The 22,346-nt window shown below is 41.4% G+C and overlaps 1 protein-coding gene across 1 annotated transcript in view; it reads right to left on the minus strand.

Moving 5' to 3' along the window:
* Positions 1 to 22,346, minus strand: part of LOC135710125 (adenylate cyclase type 6) — a 472,542-nt gene that overhangs the window by 154,864 nt on the left and 295,332 nt on the right. Inside the window, exon 5 of the mRNA XM_065232613.1 lies at positions 5,205 to 5,356. Coding sequence (XP_065088685.1) covers positions 5,205 to 5,356 — 152 coding nt within the window. The remainder of the gene's footprint in view (positions 1 to 5,204; positions 5,357 to 22,346) is intronic.

Below are 22,346 nucleotides of genomic sequence, written 5' to 3' on the forward strand. Positions count from 1 at the left end.
TCTGAGAGATGTTTCGTGTACTAATGGGAGAAGTTCCGTGAACTTCTGGGAAGTTGCGTGAACTTCTGAGAGACGTTCCGTGAACTTCTGGGAGAAATTCCGTTAACTTCTGGGAGAAGTTCCGTGAGCTTTTGGGAGAAGCTCCGATAAATTCTGATAGATGTTTCATGAGCCAATGGGATAAGTTCCGTGAACTTCTGGGAAGTTCCGCGAACTTTTGTGAAGTTGCGTGAACTTCTGGGAAGTTGCGTGAACTTCTGGGAAGTTGCTTGAACTTCTGAGAGACGTTCCGGAACTTCTGGGAGAAATTCCTTGAACTTCTGGGAAGTTCCGTGAGCTTTTGGGAGAAGCTCCGTAAAATTCTGAGAGATGTTTCGTGTACTAATGGGAGAAGTTCCGTGAACTTCTGGGAAGTTGCGTGAACTTCTGAGAGACATTCCGTGAACTTCTGGGAGAAATTCCGTTAACTTCTGGGAGAAGTTCCGTGAGCTTTTGGGAGAAGCTCCGATAAATTCTGATAGATGTTTCATGAGCTAATGGGATAAGTTCCGTGAACTTCTGGGAAGTTCCGCGAACTTTTGTGAAGTTGCGTGAACTTCTGGGAAGTTGCGTGAACTTCTGGGAAGTTGCTTGAGCTTCTGAGAGACGTTCCGGAACTTCTGGGAGAAATTCCTTGAACTTCTGGGAAGTTCCGTGAGCTTTTGGGAGAAGCTCCGAGAAATTCTGAGAGATGTTTCATGAGCTAATGGGATAAGTTCCGTAAACTTCTGGGAAGTTCCGCGAACTTTTGTGAAGTTGCGTGAACTTCTGGGAAGTTGCGTGAACTTCTGGGAAGTTGCTTGAACTTCTGAGAGACGTTCCGGAACTTCTGGGAGAAATTCCTTGAACTTCTGGGAAGTTCCGTGAGCTTTTGGGAGAAGCTCCGTAAAATTCTGAGAGATGTTTCGTGTACTAATGGGAGAAGTTCCGTGAACTTCTGGGAAGTTGCGTGAACTTCTGAGAGACATTCCGTGAACTTCTGGGAGAAATTCCGTTAACTTCTGGGAGAAGTTCCGTGAGCTTTTGGGAGAAGCTCCGATAAATTCTGATAGATGTTTCATGAGCTAATGGGATAAGTTCCGTGAACTTCTGGGAAGTTCCGCGAACTTTTGGGAAGTTGCGTGAACTTCTGGGAAGTTGCGTGAACTTCTGGAAGAAGTTCCGTGAGCTTTTGGGAGAGGCTCCGTGAAATTCTGACAGATGTTTCGTGTACTAATGGGAGAAGTTCCGTGAACTTCTGGGAGAACTTTCGTGAACTTCTGGGGTGAAGTTCCGTGAAGTCCTGGGAAGTTTGGCCAACTTTTACATCTTTTACAATACATCATAAAAGATCTAAATTTTTTTCTTAAGCAAAATGCTGACATGTTCCATATTTATGTTTCTAAGCTTTAATAATTTGATCAAGATCTCAACATATTCTTGAACTTTTTCATACCACCTAGAAGAAAATGAATGTTTCTAAAATATTTCCATCTGGTAGCAATCATTCCAAAATATTCATTGGATTTTTTTTTATATGTTCCCTGACATTCTGCTACACACTCAATCTAATTCAGTAAAATCTTCATCAGCTGATTAGCTCGGTATTTAGTTTTGATAATATCTCTGCAAAATATCCTCAGCTAAACTTCTGGGGAAAGCTCTGTGAACTTCTATGGGAAGTTCCGTGAACTTCTGGGGGAAGTTCCGAGAACTTCTGGGGAAAGTTTTGTGTACTGCTGGAGGAAGTTCCGTGAACTTCTAGGGGATGTTCCGTAAACTACTGGGGGAACTTAGGGAAGAAGTTCCAAGAACATCTTGTTAACTTCTGGTGGAACTTCTTGGGGAAGTTCCGTGAAATTCTAGGGGGATATCCGTGAACTTCTGGGGGAAGTTCCGTGAACTTTTGAAGGAAGTTTTATGAACTTCTAAGAGAAGTACAGTGAACTTCTGGGGTTAGCTCCTCGAACTTCTGGGGAAAGTTCTGCGGGAAGATTTGAGGGAAGTTCCGTGAACTTCGGGGGAAGTTCCGTGATCTTGGGGGGAAGTTCCGTAAACTACTGGGAGAAGTTCCATGAACTTCTGAGGGAAGTTCCTTCAAATTCTGGGGGAAGTTCCGTGAACTTCTGGGGGAAGTCCCGTGAACTTCTGGGGGAAGTCCCGTGAACTTCTTGGAGAACTTAGGCAGGAAGTTCCATGAACTTCTGGGGGAAGTTCCGTCAAATTCTGGGGGAAGTTCCGTGAATTTCTGGGTGAAGTCCCGTGAACTTCTTGGGGAACTTAGGTAGGACCATGAACTTCTGGGGGAAGTTCCGTCAAATTCTGGGGGAAGTTCCGTCAACATCTGGGGGAAGTCCCGTGAACTTCTTGGGGAACTTAGGGAGGAAGATCCACAAACATCTTGATAACTTCTGGGGAAAGTATCGTGAACTTCTGGAGGAAGTTCCATGAACTTCTGCGGGATACTTCTGGGAAGGTCCGTGAACTTCTGAGAGGTTACTTGAGCTCCTGAGAAGTTTCATGAACTCCTAGAAAGTTTCGCCAACTTTTACGAAGTTCTTTGCACTAGAAAAATTTGTCCATAGCTTATTTAAACTACAATTTCCAAGTTTGCTGAACTTGTACGAGTTCCCTATATCTCATACAATGTTTACTTAAAATCAAATAAAGGTCCCATTATTTTTTAAGCATGATTTTGATATTCTGGGAAGTTCCCAAGTTCCATATTAATGTTTCCGAACTGCAATAATTTGACCAAGATCTCAAAACATTCTTGAACTTCTTCAATCTACCTAGAAGAACATGAACCGTTTCTAAAATATTTCCAGAACGTCTGATTGCAATGGTTTCAAAACAATCATTGTTTTTTTTTTTCAATTCTTGACAATCTGCTACACACTCAATCTAATTCGGTAAAATTTCATCAGCTGATCAGCTCGGTATTTTCTTTTGGTCTGCAAAATATCTATAAGGTTGCTGATTCTCGACGGTTATTTTTTTATTATAATTGAGTCTCAGTAAAATAAAATGCAGAATTAAAAGGCAATTGAAATGGCGGCAAAAGAAATTAATGCGAAAATCCCTGAACTTCTAAAAATTTCGCTGAACTTCTGCTGTATGCTTCTACAAATGTCGTTGAAGCAAACTGTCGAACTCTTACGAAGGTCCTTGAACTTAAACAAAGTTCCCTGCACTACTGTGCAATTTTTCGAAGTTTGACGAGTTGCTACGTAATTTGCTTAGTTGATTTTTTGCAAAGGACAGTGTTCCTTTAACATCAACGAAGTTCTTCAAACTTGTACAAAGCTTCCACTGATCATCGAGAAAAGTTTGCTCAAACGGTTCTTAAAAGATCTCTACACTTATATGAAGTTCACTGAACATCTACGAAGTCCGATCAGCTTCTACAAAGTTAGCTTAACTCCAATTAGGTGCGCTACTATAAATTTTGCAGAACTTCTACGCAGTTTCCTAGAAATAATGTTTTTTTTTCAAATTCTATCAAGTTCCTTGAAGATCGGCGGCAGCGGTGCACTCCTCTAGTTTTTGTCACTTCCATATTGTGGGGCATATCCATGCAAACAAATCATCCGAAGACACTATAAGCGTAAAATGCAAACGTTAGGTTCTAGAAGTAAAGTTCCTCATTTTGCCAAGTCCGACCAATAGTAGGCATAAGTCTGAAGTTATTTGTAAAACAAACTATTTACCATACCTGTCAACAGAAGCAAAGTTTTCTAATTTACGTAAAACAATATAACGTTAACCATTAGTGAAATGATATCGACATTGTCAGACTATTTACCACTTTCCGTGTCACTCTTATGAGCACCATAAAGTCCCGTTGATCTCATTATTTAGAATTAACGGTCAACATATCAAAACTAAGAGTACAATTTTACTCTGTGTATTCCAATAGAAACCTAATGATGTATTCAATTAAATCAATGTTTAATTACTAAGTACTATAGTTTGAGTTACTAAATACCTGTTCGAGGAACCGATACGCCAAACGACCCGCATTTAATTTTCAATCTCTGCTGACACTGCTGAGCCAACCCACCTAAGTACAGCATCACAGTCGAACAACCCATGCAAGTACGCATCACCATGGCAACACTGCACAATCAAAGAAGCCGTGATGCTCTAAAATAGAATTTACAAAGCAAACACCGAGTGAACTTTCCCCTCTCGGGAATAGTTGGAAAGTTTTCCCAAGTTAAACATCGTAACTTCATGGAGCACCAACTTCAACAAAAAGCACTAGCCATCCAACACCGACTCGCATTTACATTCGTTTCGCCTGCAATTTTCATCATTCGGCTGCATCAGCACCATCATTTCATTTGCGAGCTATGTTTCATAAATATGCACCCCGGAGCTGTGCAGATAACTTTTTGCCAGTGTTCCTTCGAAACTTGTTCCGGCTTGTATCGTCGACAGCCAGGAACATAAGCACTAGATCATATTTACTTATTTAGCCTTTCCAAACAAGAGGCAAAGATTGCAACCAAGAATTTTCCACCCGCTTACAAAGTTTCATTATCGGAAAATGTTCCCAACTCCTGTTTATTTTCCAGAAACGGTTATGATCGCTGTTTGCCTAAATTGGTTCGAATGGGTTCCGAGAACGGAAGACTCACACGGAAAAAAAAAGTTACAAACGGCTTAATCTGTTTTCCTCGACACGCTGGGCTTGCGTTTTGTGTCGGATGCTACTGCCATTGCGAAATGGAACCAATGGAGGGTAAGTAGGTATCTACGAGCAACGGAGGAGTGACGACGCGGTTGGAGGGTAGCTAAAGCTTCTTAGCTTAGGTTCGCAAGGCAGGCAGTCAGCAGCCAGCGTGCTGTCAAAGGAACAGAAGACACATAGTGACACTCGTTGGGGGTGGGGGGAATCCTTTCTCTTTTTTTCCAGCATCACTTCCATCTCTTATTCGTTATGGGAAAGTTTATTACGGTGACGGTCGATGCGAAACTTGGGACTTAATACCTTAATAACCTGGAAAGCGTTAGGGACGATGTCGCCGCCACACGTAGCGTTGTATGGCATGAAAGAATCTATTCTTGGATCAGCACCATTAACGGCTTCCTTCCATTAGGTTTGTCAAACGAAGGAATTACCGTCTACCAAGCAATTGCTGGACCTGTGTGGGAAAGTTCACGTATTTTGAGCTACTCACCTGAACATTCTTAAATTTATGCGAACAGATGATGCCATTGAATAGGCATTTGACGTGATTCCAGCAGCGCGAGGTGTCGCAAACTCCCTCCACGCTGCTGCCGGCTCCATTGCTGTGGTTGCCATTGTTCAGCGGCTCGAGTTCGTCCGGCGCTGGAAAAAAAGAAGCGAAGAAAGATTGGAATTAGAATATGCTTCAACACCCAACAACACCATTTCAAAACTGTTACAAAGTGTAAGTTCTTAGTTCAGGAGCGTTCTGGTTCGAACTTTTCCGCATCATGTTTGCTTTTTACACTCGGACCAGTGGCGTAGCTCAAGTGACGAGGGTTTCTGCTTCTCTTCACCTAATATGGTAATCGGGACATTATTCTTCAATCCATTAACAGTTCAAGCTTGGACATATGCGTGGCCCAAATATCCACTGCATAGCTTGTGTAGATTAGATTAATTTATACCAACCCCACAATACAGGCTAGCTACACCAGTTGCAGTTGGCTCATCAAGCCGGCTTTTACGGCGAGAGGTGAACAGTTATTGGCACGGAAATAATTTTCAATTAAAATGTTGCCGTTTTGAGGGTTCTCAACCGGTTGCGGCGCAACTCTGCACAGGAACCATCAAACTCCACACCGAAAGAAGCAGCCCATTATTGCTGCGTAGGTTCAGGAGATGAAACAGAATGTTTCATTGCCGAGCAGCAGAGCAGAGCGAAGTCGGAAGCCACACCAGCCCAGCAGCGGCTTTTTGGGGCAGAACAGAAAATATTTAATGAATAAGTGAACGGCAACGACGACAGCTGTTGTTGTTGTTGTTGCTGCCAACCTCCGATCCGGTGTAAGTTTGGAATTTGAGGTTGGCAAGCATCATTGGGTGAACTGAACTGAGAGTAGGTACCAAAGTATATATTTAGAAAAGGGTTGTGAGCTCTAAATTAGAAAATAGTCAATTTCGTAACCCAGCTGCCAACCGGTTTCCAAACCCAATAATCTACCGAGAGTTGTAAAGAACAATGACGATGGCGACGGTGCGGTGGTAAAGTTCGTGATGCTTTTACTCTTTGCATCGGTTGGAGCAGGTTGCAACAGAGCAATCGACATATTTTCATCAAAGTTGATTAAATGGTTAACATAATTCAGCGATAGTTAATTGCTAGTTGGACGCATGCAGCAAATCTTACAGCAACCAAAGTATTGTCCCAGCCAGTTCGGTATATCACTCCACGCCACAATCGGTCAGAAATTAAATACACTGGCACCTCCATTTACGAACCAAACCGGGGGTTCGTAATGGGTATTTTTGGAATCGGAGTGACGTGTAGGAACCGGAAATCGATGTTTGACGACATTTTGAAATCCAATATGTCGGTATCCGGTTCATGAAAAACTAGAAAATACTGTCAATACCCCACAATATTGGTATTTTTGGAATCAGGGTGACGTGCAGGAACTGTAAATCTATGTCTGACGCCATTTTGAAATCCAACATGGTGGCATCCGGGTACAGAAAAGCTGGAAAATAATGTTAAATACCCCACAATGTGGGTATTTTTGGAATCGGAGTGACATGTAGGAACCGGAAAAACATGCCTGATGCCATTTTGAAATCCAAGATGATGGTATCCGGTTCATGAAAAACTGGAAAATGCGGTCAATACCCCACAATATGGGTATTTTTGTAATCGAAGTGACGCGTAGGGACCGGAAATCGATGTTTTACGCTATTTTGAAATCCAAGATGGTGGCATCCGGTTCATTAAAAACAGTTTTTCATGAACCCAATACCGCCATCTTGGATTTCAAAATGGCGTCAGGCATGGATTTCCGGTTCCTACATGTCACTCTGATTCCAAAGATACCCATATTGTGTGGTATTTCACAGGTTTTCCCAGATTCCCAAAAACGCAAAAAAAAACTCGTTCCCAGGTAACAATTTGATGCTTAACAAGTGTTGGTTAATCGATTTCAATTCAGCCTTAGATTGAATAATTGCTGTTACTGCCCATACCCGCATGTCAGTCCCATTTGAAAAATCGCCATGTTGAGACAAAGACAACTTTGCACATTTATATAATTTGTTGTTTTCTCGTTGATTCTAATTATCAAGTACAGCACCACTGCTGAAATTAGTTGCATTACAACATAACAATATCATGTGTAACTAAAATATAATTAACACTTTTGTTTATCACGTGAAAATGAGCCGAAATCATATGGGATTGGTATGCGAGTAGTTTCGTTGACGAGCGCAAAAGTACTCGCATACCAGTCCCATTGCGCACTATCGCTTGAGTTGTTTACCTCAGACGTAAGAAGTGCATTTCGAAATTAGCATTGGATTAGTACTTTTCGCGTTGCTTGATAAATTTTCCAATAACATAAAAGCATTTTTTTTTTTTCCAAAATATTCGTTTTAGGTCATTCAGTTACCCTGACTTGAAGGTTTCAAGACGATCGTTTTTTCCCAACGTCTTCTGGCGTTCAACGAAACGTTCGCTCCAGTTGGGAACTACACACTTAGAAAAAATCATGTAAATTTAGGTGCTCTGAGACTGACATATACGAGCGTCAATTTTGACATAAAATTGAGTCATAATAAACGCAAAATTCAGCTCAATCAAACGTACTTTCGAACTTTTCAGTCTCGGAGCACTTAATTTTACATGACATGTTTGTTTACGTCTCATCTTTTCTGTCAAAGATGGATTCCGTCACGTGTAAAATTAGTTATTTCTAAGTGTGTATGCCAAGTCCAACGCAGTATTAGCGTGCCTGTGGCATGAAGCTGTAGCAGGCAGGTCAGAAAACGACATTATCAGCTGTTTTCATCGAGTCATCAACCATTTGGCCAATCTTCGGAAAATAACATTTTGGCTTGATAACTGCGCCGCTCAAAACAAAAATTGGGGACTATTTCTTCATTTGATATTGTTGGTCAACTCCCCATCAATTCAGACGAACGAAATAGTCCTCAAATTTTTTGAGGCTGGCCATACTTTCATGGCGGCAGATTCTTTTCACGCTGCTGTGGAGAAAGTTATGCGCCAAACTCCGCCAGTTTCCTATCCAGAGTTTGTCAATGTCGTTGTACAAGTATCGAAGCATTGGATATGCAAGTAACTGATTTTTTTCAATCTACCTTCATCGTCAGTCAAAACACCCTGAACCAATGTAAGAAGCGGCCATACATTGACAAAATCAGGCGGATCGTAATTCAAAAGAGCAGCTTGGGATTGCAGTACAGCGGCTCTGTTACAGGCGACAGAGAACTCCAAAGCTGTTCTTTGTTTTCCAAGAAAATGCTTAAGCTGGCCACCGCTGAAGGATTTATTTTGGAAAACTCTTTAAAAATCCAAGAAAATCCTGCTGGACTAGATGCCTCTCGTAAGGACACGTTCCTTAAAGTAATGTTGCATCTCATCGGAGAGGAGCAAAAGCTGTTATGGGAACGTTTACCCGTTAAGGCAAATTAAGCATAGTTAAGTGAAATTTGATCAAATATATGCACTTTATACTAACTCGGAATATTTTTTTTATAGTTCATTAACAATAAAAAAATATTAAAATCACGATACGTGACTGTGCAATCCTTAACAAATGAAAATTTACTTCAATTTATTTTGATGTGACAAATGGGACAGTTATGCGGGTACTTTCCTAGTTTGGTATTTTTTTACGTTTTGCCCATATAAAGATGTAATTTTCAGTGTGATTTCTTAAATATCAATGAAAATGAAAATAAACACCTTTCTCAAGGTTAACTCAAAAATGATGAAAATTCATATGGGACAGTTATGCGAGTATCGGCAGTGTACATAGACCACGTTAACATTTGTCCAGCTTTTAAACATCTAAATCTGGTGAATTAAATCAGCCAAAAGCTTAACAGTAATAAACATTATAAGCTTTTTAAGGAATTAAATAACAGTCTTTTCCAACCCTTGTTCAGCCTTCTAGTTTTATTTCAAAACTTATAATAGGGGACCGCTTCATATCTTATCTTATGCATTTATATGGAACTGCTTTAACTTGTTGCTGACTAATTGGATTAACATATTTCTATTGTTAACATAAGTCTAAAAATTACCTTTGCATTTCAGGATTCGAACCCGCAGTCGCTGATTCATAGGCGTCAACAATACCTACTGGACCATTTAGGCATATTCGTGGTAAAAGGTTTGATCATTAACTTAAAGCACGTAAAATTTAAGTTGAATAACATCAACTGGAAGAGTATTATACAGCAATGCAGAATTGTAAGCAACAACTCGTGACAGTTAAACATTCCTCTCATTTTCAAGTGTAGTTAACACAATGTGGACAGAAGTGCGTGATTTATTTCGATGGTCATTTGGATGCTAATTTAGTGCCATAATTGAGTAATATTTTTGGAATGCGGTCTGAAACTTCAGTGCAATATAACAGACAAAATACAGGATTATAAATGTATACTTCCAACGTCGTCGCAGCCTACATCTACCTGGAGCTATTCCAAAAATTTCCTGTTTCTTGTCTCAACTGCTGCCACTGTCTGTAATTAGAAAGGCAGGCAGTGAATTTAGTAGAACTAAAATGCCGGACATGCAACGAGTGACACAGACACTGACGAAATTTAACAAATCAAGCTATCAAAATATGTGTTACGCATTGCTGATTTGTGGAGTTGTGTTAAGCTTAAATAAGGTTTGTTCAAGCTTTGGATCAGCTAACCTATTGAGGTTGGATTATGGGGATACAATTTGCTTCATGCACTACTAACCAACTATATATTCAGCCTGATGTTAATCAGCTTTGTACACCTTGAATCAACCAATAATCAGCTTCTGTTCTTAATGTTCAGCTTGAATTGTTACTTGGGTTATTTGGAATTTACATCGTTAAAAAAAAACTCGTTGTTTGGGATTTACTTCGTAAAAAAGAACCTCGTTATTTGGGATTTACTTCGCAAAAAGAGGGACGTAAATTGAATACTGCTTAAAAAAAGACTTCTGTTTCGGATCTCAAACTATTTTTTTTAAGCAGCTTTTTGTTGTTGCAGCTCAAAACTGAAATATAATGTTTATTTAAATTTCATCGTTACCTTTTGTTTCACATTACATACATGAATAGTTTTCACTCCTAGCTATCGCTATTCAAGCACTTTCTTTCACTCAACTATTTGCAAAGTAAATGCAATTTATGTTAATATTCTTTCTATTTGATATTCAATTTATATTTCACCTTCACTATTTTATTCAACCCGAATTCAACTGTTGATCACTAATTCTAATTCTATTTTCAGGTTCACCAAGAGCAATTATTCACCGCGTAACAACTATTTTTTAAGGCAATGGCCGTAATAAAGTTTTTCTCACACTAATGTTTTCGTCTATTATTTTTCTCCATCCTTCGTTTGACGTTTGCGCGATCAAAGTGATCCGCACAAGGTGATCCGCACAAGGTGATCCGTACAAGGTGATCCGCACAAGGTGGGTGGATCTTACGCACGCTAAATTAACATAACCCTGTTTCATTCACGCAGTGTTGCCAAGTGCCGCAACAACTTCGTTTCCTTTTTTTATTTTTATTTTGTGGCGAAGGGGGACACTCCTCACCATCCCTCTCCAAAGGGGGAGTTTGGTAAAGAGAGATGAAAAAACCGATTTGTACCTTCCTTAAAAGTTGTCCTAGCTCGCTATCTACTATCTATATGCAATTTTCACACTGCCGTACTCTAACGGATCTATTAACTCTATACTTTCATCTACTCCATCTATCGTATAAAATTACCACTTTAGTCTGTTTTTTGAAATTAGCATCTTCAACTAAGGAAAACAGTAATAACATTCTGGGATTGCATTCAATTGAGTTGATGTCTTTCGTGAAGTTTCTTGGATTAATTAGGACTACAATTTGGTGGATAACAATAGTTCAAGTTTTGGCCGCAAAGATGGAGCAACGATATAAACCTTTTTATATCACAAGATAGAGGTTTGTTGTCTTGGATAAAGTCGTTGAACGTAAATAAAAGCTGTACATCTGCAATCAACTGAGACGTATCAAGTTTTATAAAATTTGCCTGAAATTCACGTGTTTTGTATTATTTATTGTACAATCGTTCAAAATAATACTTTTATCAGTTTTCCTCGATCGGTACTTCTGAATCCAATCGTTTCCAGATCAATGCCAATTTTTAGAGATCTAAAAAATATGTATTACATGAAATTTTAAAAATATACATGAATTTCTGAATGTATTTTCTAAAAAGTGCGCCAGTGAACGCCATATGTCATAAATTATTCAAAATGTACATCAAATGCACTTAAATTGCTCAAAATATCTCGGAGGTATATTGAGATATATTTGATGCGATGGCAAGAAGGGTCGAAAACGTATTTCATCTCAGAAAACAGATGATGCCATCCCTGATTCGTCGTCTCAGTCTGGCATGACTCGACTGGCCCATGGGTTGCCTACTTTCAGCCCAAAGACAAACCTTTGAATGTAATGCAAATTACTAATGATCTGACGAAGCGATACTCGGTCGTGACCGAAATCACGAAGGTGAGGTACAATAAGCTTCGTGTTTCCGTCTCTAACCTGAAGCAGGCTAACGAGCTTGCTGCCTCCCAGCTCTTCACGCTCGAGTATAGAGTGTATATCCCAGCTCGTGATGTGGAGATTGAAGGTATGGTTACCGAAGCGAGATTTTGGAGAAGCAGGCGGTTGGCCGTTTCAAGAACCCCTTGCTTCCCCCGGTGAAGATACTGGATGTCCAAAAACTGGGCTCAGTATCTGTCAGCGAGGGTAAAAAGAGTTTTACCCCCACAGACTCGTTCTGGTTCAACCCTTCCTCACTACATCGAGCTGGGAAAACTTCGACTACCTGTGCGTTTGTTCGTTCCCCGGGTCATGAACTGCCAAAACTGTGAGCAGTTGGAACATACGGCCTCTCACTGTGGCAGCAAGGCACGCTGTTCCAAATGCGGGGAGAAGCACGAGGATGGCGCCTGCACAATCACTGCACCAAAATGCGTGTACTGTAGAGCTGGGTTTAGACAGGGCAACGCGAATTGAACGTGTAAACCATGCCATTCAACTGACTTGATCAACTCACTTGAATTGAAAAAGATTGAACCAGGCCAATTGAATTCAACTGAGTTGATCATTTGATTTGCCTAGTCTAAACCCAGCTTAACCCTCCGTTACTCGCGCTGTTGTACTTTGTACAACACACATGAGTTTTCCATTGGCATTTTGTTACTGAGTTACCAATCGATCTGAAACCAACGAGTATTCCTCAAAAAACTTGTTTTCATCTAAACAAGCTAAACTTTGATTGCAGTAAACACCTAAAAAAATTCGGATAATAGGGAAAATATGTAAATGGAAACCGCGAAAACTGTGACCATACTACGTGGGATTTGACTTAATTGATTACAACATGAAATATATCAAGATTCTGACAAGATAGAAAGTTACTGTCTCTGACAAAGTTGTTCAGAAGATCATAGCCTTGTCGCTGGCGGACAATAGTTCAGAATTTTCTCACTACGTAGCGCTAGTATACATGTGAAATTCTCGCATGTGATATATCTCGATATCCTGACCAGATAAAAAGTTACTGTGTTTCACTAAGATATTCAGGAGATCAAAACCTATTGCTTGGTGCTCAATAGTTCAGAATTTGCTCACTACGCGACGCTAGTATACACGTGAAATTCTCTTCTAAACAACTAAAGTCTTCGGCATAGTTGTTCCGGATGTCAAGGCTTTTTCGCAGGTGGACAGTAGTTGAGAGTTTTCTCACTTTGCGGCGCTACTATAGATGTGAAACTCTTGCATATAAAATATCTCTAGATCCTGACCAGATAGAAAATAAATGTATTCGGCAAAATTTTTCAGGAAGTCCTGAACAAGAATTTCGCGTGTATACTAATGCCACGTAGTGTGAAAATTTTCTCGAACTATTGTGCACCAAGCAATAGACATTGACCTCATGAACAACTTTTTCGAAGACAGTAATTTTCTACCTGTTCAGAATCTCGAGCTTAGCATACGCGAGAATTGTACACGTTTACTAGCGCCATGTGGTGAAAAATTTCTTAGCTACTGACCACCAGCCAAAAAGTCTTAACCCCCTGAACAAGTTTGCCGAAAACAGTAACTTTCAATCTGCTCAGGATCTCGAGCTATTGTGTATGCGAGAATTGCATATGCATACTAGCACCGAGTAGGGAGAAAATTCTGAACAACTGTCCACCAACGAAAAGATCTTGACTTCCTGAAAAACTTTGCCAAAGACATTTATTCTTTATCTCGTCAGAATCTAGTGATGTATCATCACATGCGAGAACTTAACATGTATACGAGCACTACCTAGTGAGAAGATTTTGAGCTACTGTTAATCAGCAAAAAAGCTGATTAACAGTAGTTCAAAAGCGCGTGAAAATGAATCTTAATGAAAGCCTCTTTCATAGCTTTTAGTTTAAGGATTTCAAAGATCGTCGGTTGCAGTGGCTTGCTTACTGAGCGGAAAAACGCGGTCCCAGATCCTTTCATATTAAAAATGTATGGTAAGATCGCTTGTTTATCGTGTATTTCGTAAAAAATTTCGTTGTCGTCGGTGCCGGGTCTGAATAGTCATAAAAACTTGAGTGATATGAGGGGCTCGGTGGCCTTAGCACAACCGGTTTTGTTCACTGAGCAGAACATCATGAGTCTAATCTCAAGCCCATCCACATTCAAGATTCGTCAATCGTTTTATTTGTTAACATGACTACATGGTAATAACAGCAACTCGATGATTAAAAAGGAGCTCGTCTGCCTAGTGGCAAACGTTTTTGCTTACTGAGCAGAAGACCGTGGGTTCAATCCCAAGCTCCTTCGCGTTATATGATTGTTAGGACATCAATTCAGCTTATCGTTTACCAAAACGAACCCTGCTGCTAACCCAATCCTATTACCCAATAGCCCAGTGATTCCTCGTGGAAGTGCAGAGGTGTTCTCGGCTTCCATCAAAGCGAGTGTCACGTCAACACATTCCTGCCCCTTCCTTTCTTGACCTGTGTTCGGGCGCGGCCGGCGCTGGTATTGTCTAGTTAGATCACCAGTTTTTACACATTGAGGATGATTGCTAGTCTATTGGTTCTCTGTGTAATTACAGCTCTTCTGGCAATAACAGAGCAGCAACCGTGGGCGGTCAATCATGCTCATGCTCATGCTCAAATATGTTTTGTTTAAGAATATTACCCATAGATTGTAAGTTTGATTAACCTTGTGTTTAGTTTGTATTTTGTGCGTGTGCGTTTGCTTTTTTTTGTATATTTGTTTCTGTAATAATTGTATAATTACAGAGTTGATATAACGTTGATAGGATAGGATCACTATAGAAATAATGAAATTTTTTAATCATAAATCATATTCTAAATCTTCTTCTCCCTCTTCCGATCCATCCAATGGCAAACATACTTTTGAATATAAAAAACAATAAATGATCCATAAAATATTGAAAAACGTTCCATAAAAAACATCCAAATGATCCATAAATCATCGGAGAAAATCCTTTAAAAATATTGTGAATGATCCATAAAAAATATCAATATGATCCAAACTTTATGTAAAATTTAGCAACACAATGGAAAAAATGTACCGCTAAATTTCCAAAGAATGAGCATAGAAATTGTAAGAACTACCCATAAACATACTGCAATTGATCCATAACACATTCAGCAGTTAACCTTAAACTAAAGAAAGTGGTCCATAGAAAATCAAGTTTGCGCACTCAAATATGTAGCCATGTTCGGATTAATGAAAGCAACTTCCTCAGAGCAGTCTCGTTTAGGACAGTTTGAAGCTGAAATAGGTTTTATTAAACTAATATAAAATCTAAACCAATCTTAATGCTTATAATAAAACCTATTTCAGCTTCAAGCTGTTCAAAACGAGACTGCTATGAGGAAGTTGCTTTCATTAATCCGAACATTCTTGAAGAACAACATCGGATATAACCTCAAAATGTCAAAGGGATCAACACCACCGGTGAGTGAAGAACAGAACAGCGATCGAAAATGTACGCTTTGTGAAGGCTACCTAGATGCTTTGGTCCAGTGTGATGTCTGCGATTTCTGGACCTATTTTAATTGTGCTGGTAAGACAACAGCTGTAAAGGAGGTTCCGCAGATGTGCAGCAGGAGAAAACGCTGGAGGAAGAGAAATTCCTCCATGAAAAGCGATAGGAGGCTGAGCGGGAGATTTTTCAAACCGAAAGTTATCTTCCGTCACTCTTTCAACAATAGTTTGGCTAGATTTAGGATTTAGGGATTCAATTATTATTTTAGTTAAGCACGCAAACGATTTAGTATGAGCTACTTACAAGTAACTTAGGGTAAATCAAGTATATAGCGTTTAGAAATAAATTCTAGGTTACCAGATTTTAAGATCAAATTATAATATCTAGATTAAGCACATATAGGGTTATTAAATTCAATATTTTCACGAATTCCACCTCCAACTAACCTACTTCAGTAGCTAGTTCACTACAAATCACTACAATTTAATTAAACGATAGGTATAGTAACAAATTTAGGCAATCAACTAAATTCAGCTGTAAAACGTGTTCTAGATGGATTGGAATTATACCTTCTTTTCCTCTTTTTTTTCTCGTTATTACTCCGACCTATCTAAATTCACAGTTCCGTTGAACCAAACCTGACGTCTATCATTTCTGACAGCGACCGTTACCGTAGCTCTCCGAATCTCCCACAGGGTTATCCCGATATCCCGAAGAGCCATGATCCATAAATTAGACGAATATAATTCATGATTTGGACACTAAATTATTAATTTTGATCCATAAACCATGAAAAATTGCTCCATTACTGCGTAACTACTTAGAATTACTGTCCTGCCGTGTTTTTTTAGGTAGAGGTTCGGTTGCTGCAAGAGGAAAGCAAGAAAAATTGAATCTTGATGCTAGCTGAGTTGTACAATACGAGTGGTTGTGTAATACATTTGCAAGGTCAAAAAGCGTGATGACAACTTGGAGTTGCAACTAGATCGCATGATGTTGCCACTAAATCAACAAATAAGAGTAAACGAGAGGACCATTATATCATGCTGCCGCCAAAATTTCAAATCTGGGTCTGTGAAGAAAATTTTCAACCAAATCCAAATCAATCGCAAAGCAGATTTACGGAAAAAATTTGCGGAGAAAATTAAATTGAGGGTGAACAACAACAGCTTCGAGTTGGACACAGATCAACGATGTACTTCCAAAGGGAAAGAAGAAACCTCAATCACCAAACGTCAAACGCGCTTATCAAGCACTGCAAAGGAAGCTGCGTTGGTCCTCCACGAGCATAAAGGGCGAACACGAAATTATTGCGACACATTCAACAGGGCATAACTTTTTTACCATTGGGTAAAAATCAACCAAATTTTGCACACTTTCTCATTGATGTGTATTGTGTACATGCTGTCAAACTCGAAGTCGTGTTTTTCGATTCAACGAAAATGGAGGTGAACCAACGTGAGTTGAGAGAACAAATTCTTTCCAAACACCTGGACTTTCCTGACCTGTCGCACCGGCAGTTGGGAAAAATGTTGAACATTCACCATTCAACCGTCTCCAGAGTGTTGAAGCGGTTCCAGGAGCGGTTGACGTTGGACCACGGCAAAGGAGCTGGAAGAAAACCGGGACCGGAGAACAAAAAGACGAAGGGAAAGGTGAAGCGGATGATTAAAGCAAATCCCAACGTCTCAAGCCGTGATTTGGCTAAAAAGATCGGCATGTCGCAGAGCTACGTCCAGAATGCAAAGAAGAGAGCTGGACTACATACATACAAGATACAGAACTTCCCAAACCGCGACAATCAATCGACGGCTAAAACTCGGGCACGGAAGCTCTACGAGAAGATGCTGACAAAATATGGCTGCTGTGTGATGAACGACGAAACGTATATAAAAGCCGATTTTAAGCAAATTCCGGGGTTGGAGTTTTTCACCGGCAAGAGCAAGTTCGATGTGGACGACAAATTTAAGAAGAAGAAAATGTCGAAGTTCGCCTCCAAATATCTCATTTGGCAGGCCATCTGCTCTTGCGGACTGAGGAGTGAGCCTTTCGTGACAAAGGGCACAGTAAATGGCGAGGTCTACAAATCTGAGTGCCTCGAGAAGCGCCTTTTGCCGTTCTTGCAGCAGCACGACGAAGCTCCGCTATTTTGGCCAGAGTTGGCATCATGCCACTATTCTAAAAGTGTCCTGGAGTGGTATGAGGCCAATTCTGTCCATTTTGTTCCAAAGGACATGAATCCGCCAAACTGTCCGGAGCTGCGCCCGGTGGAGCAGTACTGGGCAATAATGAAGCGGGAACTTCGGAAGAGCAAGAAGACAGTCAAAGACGAGGAGGCCATGTTAAGAAAATGGAAAAAAAAAAACTGAGAAACTGGTACCGGATGACACTGTAAAGACTTTGATGGAGGGCATCAAGCGAAAATGCGTTCAATTTTACACTCAAGGCTCCATCGATTAACTTTTCTTTTGATTTTTGAAGTAAATATATGTATAAAACTACCCTAAAATTTTGGTTTGATTCTAAACATTATAAGAAAATTGGCATGACATTTTCGGTGTCGCAATAATTTCGTGTTCGCCCTTTAGTCCAGGTCTCGTGTCTAATCAGCGTCTTGTAGACAGTCAACTTCGTGCGGCGGCGAATTTTATTCGACCGGAGCGTCCTCCGGAGTCCAAAGTAGGCACGATTCCCTGCCATAATGCGTCTTTGAATTTCTCTGCTGGTATCATTTTCGGCGGTCACCAGTGAGCCCAAATACACGAACTCATCGACCACCTCGATTTCGTCACCGTCAATCCGAACTCGGGGTGGGAGGCTAACATTGTTGATGGCAAGTCCAATCCGTCTAGCTTCAGTCTGATGTACGTTTCCGCCATCATCTCAAAGTTCCTTGCCATAATGTCAATGTCATCGGCGAAGCCAAGGAGCTGGATGGACTTCCTGAATATCGTGCCACTCGTGTCTATCCCAGCTCTTCTGATCACACCTTCTAACGCGATGTTGAACAGCAAACACGAAAGTCCATCACCCTGCCGTAACCCCCTTCGAGATTCAAAGGGACTCGAGAGTGTCCCCGATACTCGAACAACGCACATCACTCGATCCATCGTCGCCTTGACCAATCGCGTCAGTTTATCCGGAAGTCCGTACTCGTGCATAATCTGCCATAGCTGATCTGGATCGATTGTGTCGTATGCGGATTTGAAATCGATGAACAAATGATGTGTGGGCACATTGTATTCGCGGTATTTCTGCAGAACCTGCCGAATCGCGAAAATTTGGTCCGTGGTAGCGCGGGCACCCATGAATCCCGCCTGGTATTGCCCCACGAACTCTCTTGCATATGGTGACAGACGGCGGCATAGAATTTGGGAGAGTACCTTGTAGGCAGCGCTCAGCAGTGTGATCGCGCGGTAGTAGCAACAATCCAACTTGTCGCCCTTTTTGTAGATTGGGTATACGATACCTTCCATCCACTCCTCCGGTAATATCTCCTCCTCTCAAATCTTGGCAATTACCCAGTGCAGCGCTCTAGCCAGTGATTCACTACCGTATTTTAATAGCTCACTTGGTAGTTGATCTACACCAGTTGCTTTGTTGTTCTTCAGCCGACCGATCTCCTCCTCAACTTCTTGAAGATCAGGGGCCGGTAGCCTGTCGTCTTCTGCGCGTGCTCCAAGGTCTGTTGCCGTGCCACCTTCGTTTTCTGCTGCTTCACCGTTGAGGTGCTCGTCATAGTACTGCTTCCACCTCTCAATCACCTCATACTCGTTCGTGAGAAGGTTACCGTCCAAGTCCTTGCACATATCGGCTTGCGGCACGTAGCCTTTTGCGCGAACTATTTAACTTCTCGTAGAACTTCCGTGTGTCGTTTACGCGGTACAGATTTTCCATCGCCTCGCGATCTCGGTCTTCTTGTTGACGCTTCTTCCTTCGGAAAACCGAGTTTTGTCTGTTCCGCGCTTGTCTTTATCGCTCCACATTCAATCTCGTGCGGTGTTGCAGCATTCTCGCCCGTGCAACTAGGTAGTGGTCCGAATCTATGTTCACATTACGGTACGTGCGGACGTTGATAATGTCGGAGAAGAATTTTCCGTCGATTAGAACGTGATCGATTTGGTTTTCTGTGTGTTGGTCAGGTGATCTCCAGGTGGCTTTGTGGATATCCTTGCGGGGGGAAAAGGTACTTCGAACTACCATACCCCGGGAGGCTGCAAAGTTCACGCATCGTTGGCCGTTGTCGTTCGATACGGCATGCAGGCTGTTTGGCCCGATTGCCGGTCTATACATTGCCTCCCGTCCTACCTGAGCGTTCATGTCACCGATGACGAATTTGACGTCCCGTTGCGAACAGCCATCGTACACCTGCTCCAGCTGCGCATAGAACGCTTCTTTCTCGTCGTCGGGTCTCCCTTCGTGTGGGCAGTGCACGTTGATGATGCTGCAGTTGAAGAAACGGCCCTTAATCCTCAACTTGCACATCCTCGCGTTGATCGGCTGTCAACCAATCACGCGTTGGCGCATCTTACCCAGCACTACAAAGCCGGTTCCCAGCTTGTTGGTGGTGCCACAGCTCTGGTAGAAAGTAGCCGCTCGATGCCCGCTTTTCCATACCTTTTGTCCCGTCCAGTGTAGAGCTACGACTTCGAAGTTGCGTGGTTGAAGTTTGTCATAGATTAACCTATCGCAACCCGGGAAGCCGAGCGATTTGCAGTTCCATGTTCCGAGTTTCCAATCGTAGTCCTTATTTCGTCGCGTAGGTCTGTGCCGATTGTTCCGATCCGTATTTCTTTCTTCGGTATTTGCAACTTTGTTTTTTTTTTCAGGGCGGCTTGTTGGGCCTGCCCCAACCCCCTGTCTCGCCGGGGGACCATCGTGCACCTCTGTTTAGAATCCCACGCTGGCACTAGGACGGTGATCAGCCGCTCCTAACATGGAGAACAGACGCCGTTTTGAGCCGCACCTCCATGGTGAACAGACGCTCAGGTTTGGTGAAGCATTTCCTCTATCAACGTTCTATGGTTACCACGTCAGTGTTCGCGTTGCACCTCTTCACTTTGCTATTGCCGGACTGGCAACATTGCCCAGGCTACGCCACCCAGCTGTGTCCACACAGAAATTCAAAACAACCCAAAATTAAGTTCTTTTCACTCATCTCCCATGTTCCGTACGATAAGCCAAATTTGGGTAAACCGGCTCAAAGTAGTTTGCATTTAAGGACGGCAAAAAAAATTACCCATCGCTAGGTTATTTTCAATTTTTTCTACCCAAAATTAAGTTCAATTAACTCAAATTTGGGTATATCGCATATTACTCAATTTTGGCTTCTCGTACGGAACTAGACGGTTGAGTCGAATCTTTCGTTCTATTTTTGACAACAATAGCGAGAGGAAATGAAACGGGCAGAGGTCAAATAACTCAAATTTGAGTTTAAAAAACTCAAGCGGTGGGTAGTTTTGTTTTTCTGTGCATGTTTCAGCTGGTATCTTTTGTTATCATATGACTCGAGGAGGCGTGAAGTACGAACTTGTGAGAACCAGGGCTAGGTATTCCGCTCCTTCCAGGTTGTCAACTCACCATTTTGTAGCCCCTACCCTAATGTACAGTAATACTCTATGTCCAGAGAGGCCGAGCAATTTTCCAACCCTAAAAATTCCTAGACCAAACTGGGATGTGAACCCAGTTGCCTCCAGCATGGTCTTGCTTTATATTTAGCTGCGGTCGGTACTGTGAACACAGCTCAACATTATCACATACAAAAATGTCTAATTTCAATAGAAGCAAAGGCTTCCAGAACAGCAGAAGCATTTCGTGAGAACAAGCAGGTGAACTTATTTTGTTTTCTCTACGAGAGGAGAGATGGAAATTGCCGGTGGCTTTTCTGAAACGAGTACAGCCCATTTCGCAGAAGTCTGACTCGGTACAGTAGTTTAGGATGTTTTGTTTTCTATTAATCATGTAGAGCTCGTTGTAGTTCGGAAAACAGCGCGACAGAAAGTGGTTTACCGGATGAGTGATTCACTCATTAGCTAATTAGGAAACGAATGAAAGTTTCAATTTGTGGTTTGGTTTCATTCAATAATATGAATAAGAGTGAGTAATTGTACTGGTGAAAACCTCATGAGCTATAAAGCAATCAGACCTGTCGAAAAACATGTTAGTCAAGTAATTTTATATGTTTTCCCTGCCTCGAAAAGAAAACATAAACCTATAACACTAAACAGCACTTTCATAGGGGTTGAACAGAGGCAAGTCGTAAATTTGATTACGACTCCTATAAACGCTTGAATTTTTCACATTTACACCCGAGCACATCTACCTTTTCTGGCTCCGAGAAGGGAGCACAAAAGGCTCATTTCTTAAGCCTATCGTCCCGGGTCCGAGAAACCAACCAACAGCCTTCAGATGAACCGGAAAATGTGCCCTGAAGATAATCAAGTTAGGGTCCAGCGAGCTGCTACCTACTGTCGTCCGATTAAAGCTGAGCTTCTTAGCTCGAAACAGGACTCCTGGGTTGGGGAAGGTTGATTATGATTAAAGACGAGAAAGCCGGGAAGCCCTTTTGTGCTCAACGAATCCCTCGCATAGTGATCTCTCATCTTCGTCGGCGACAGGATCTGCTTCGATGGGTGAAATTAAACTGTCGGCATCTCTCAAGCAATTCTGCTAATCGGTTCCGGAACGAAGGTGACAGCTAGTCAAAGGAAAAGGGGTGATTTGTGTTCTAATTTAATGCGAAACTAGGCATACAAGCTTGTGAAGTGTTTTTCGGATGTGAATAAATTAGCAATAATTATAAGGGGCATCTGAAGTTCAGCGTAGAATTAAATCCGCTAATAATATACAAGCAGGTGGTGGCCTCAATTCTTCATTTACATCCTAATTAGGCTCTGCCGGATTTTGGAGAGCGCTCAGTTGGTTGAAATAATGAATAATAATAAGGTTCCCCTGCGGAAAACAATTCGTTCACCACCGACCTCCACTCACTTTGCAAAACACGCATTTCAAGGCAAATTATCTCATTATAAGGATATCTCACACAAACTAATCACATTAGAAGTGAAATGGAACAGCAGTGCTAACAAATCCT

Source organism: Ochlerotatus camptorhynchus, unplaced genomic scaffold (assembly GCF_037179485.1).
Source record: "Ochlerotatus camptorhynchus isolate MF236.1 unplaced genomic scaffold, CSIRO-AGI_Acam_v1.1 ptg000370l, whole genome shotgun sequence".
NCBI lineage: Eukaryota > Metazoa > Arthropoda > Insecta > Diptera > Culicidae > Ochlerotatus > Ochlerotatus camptorhynchus.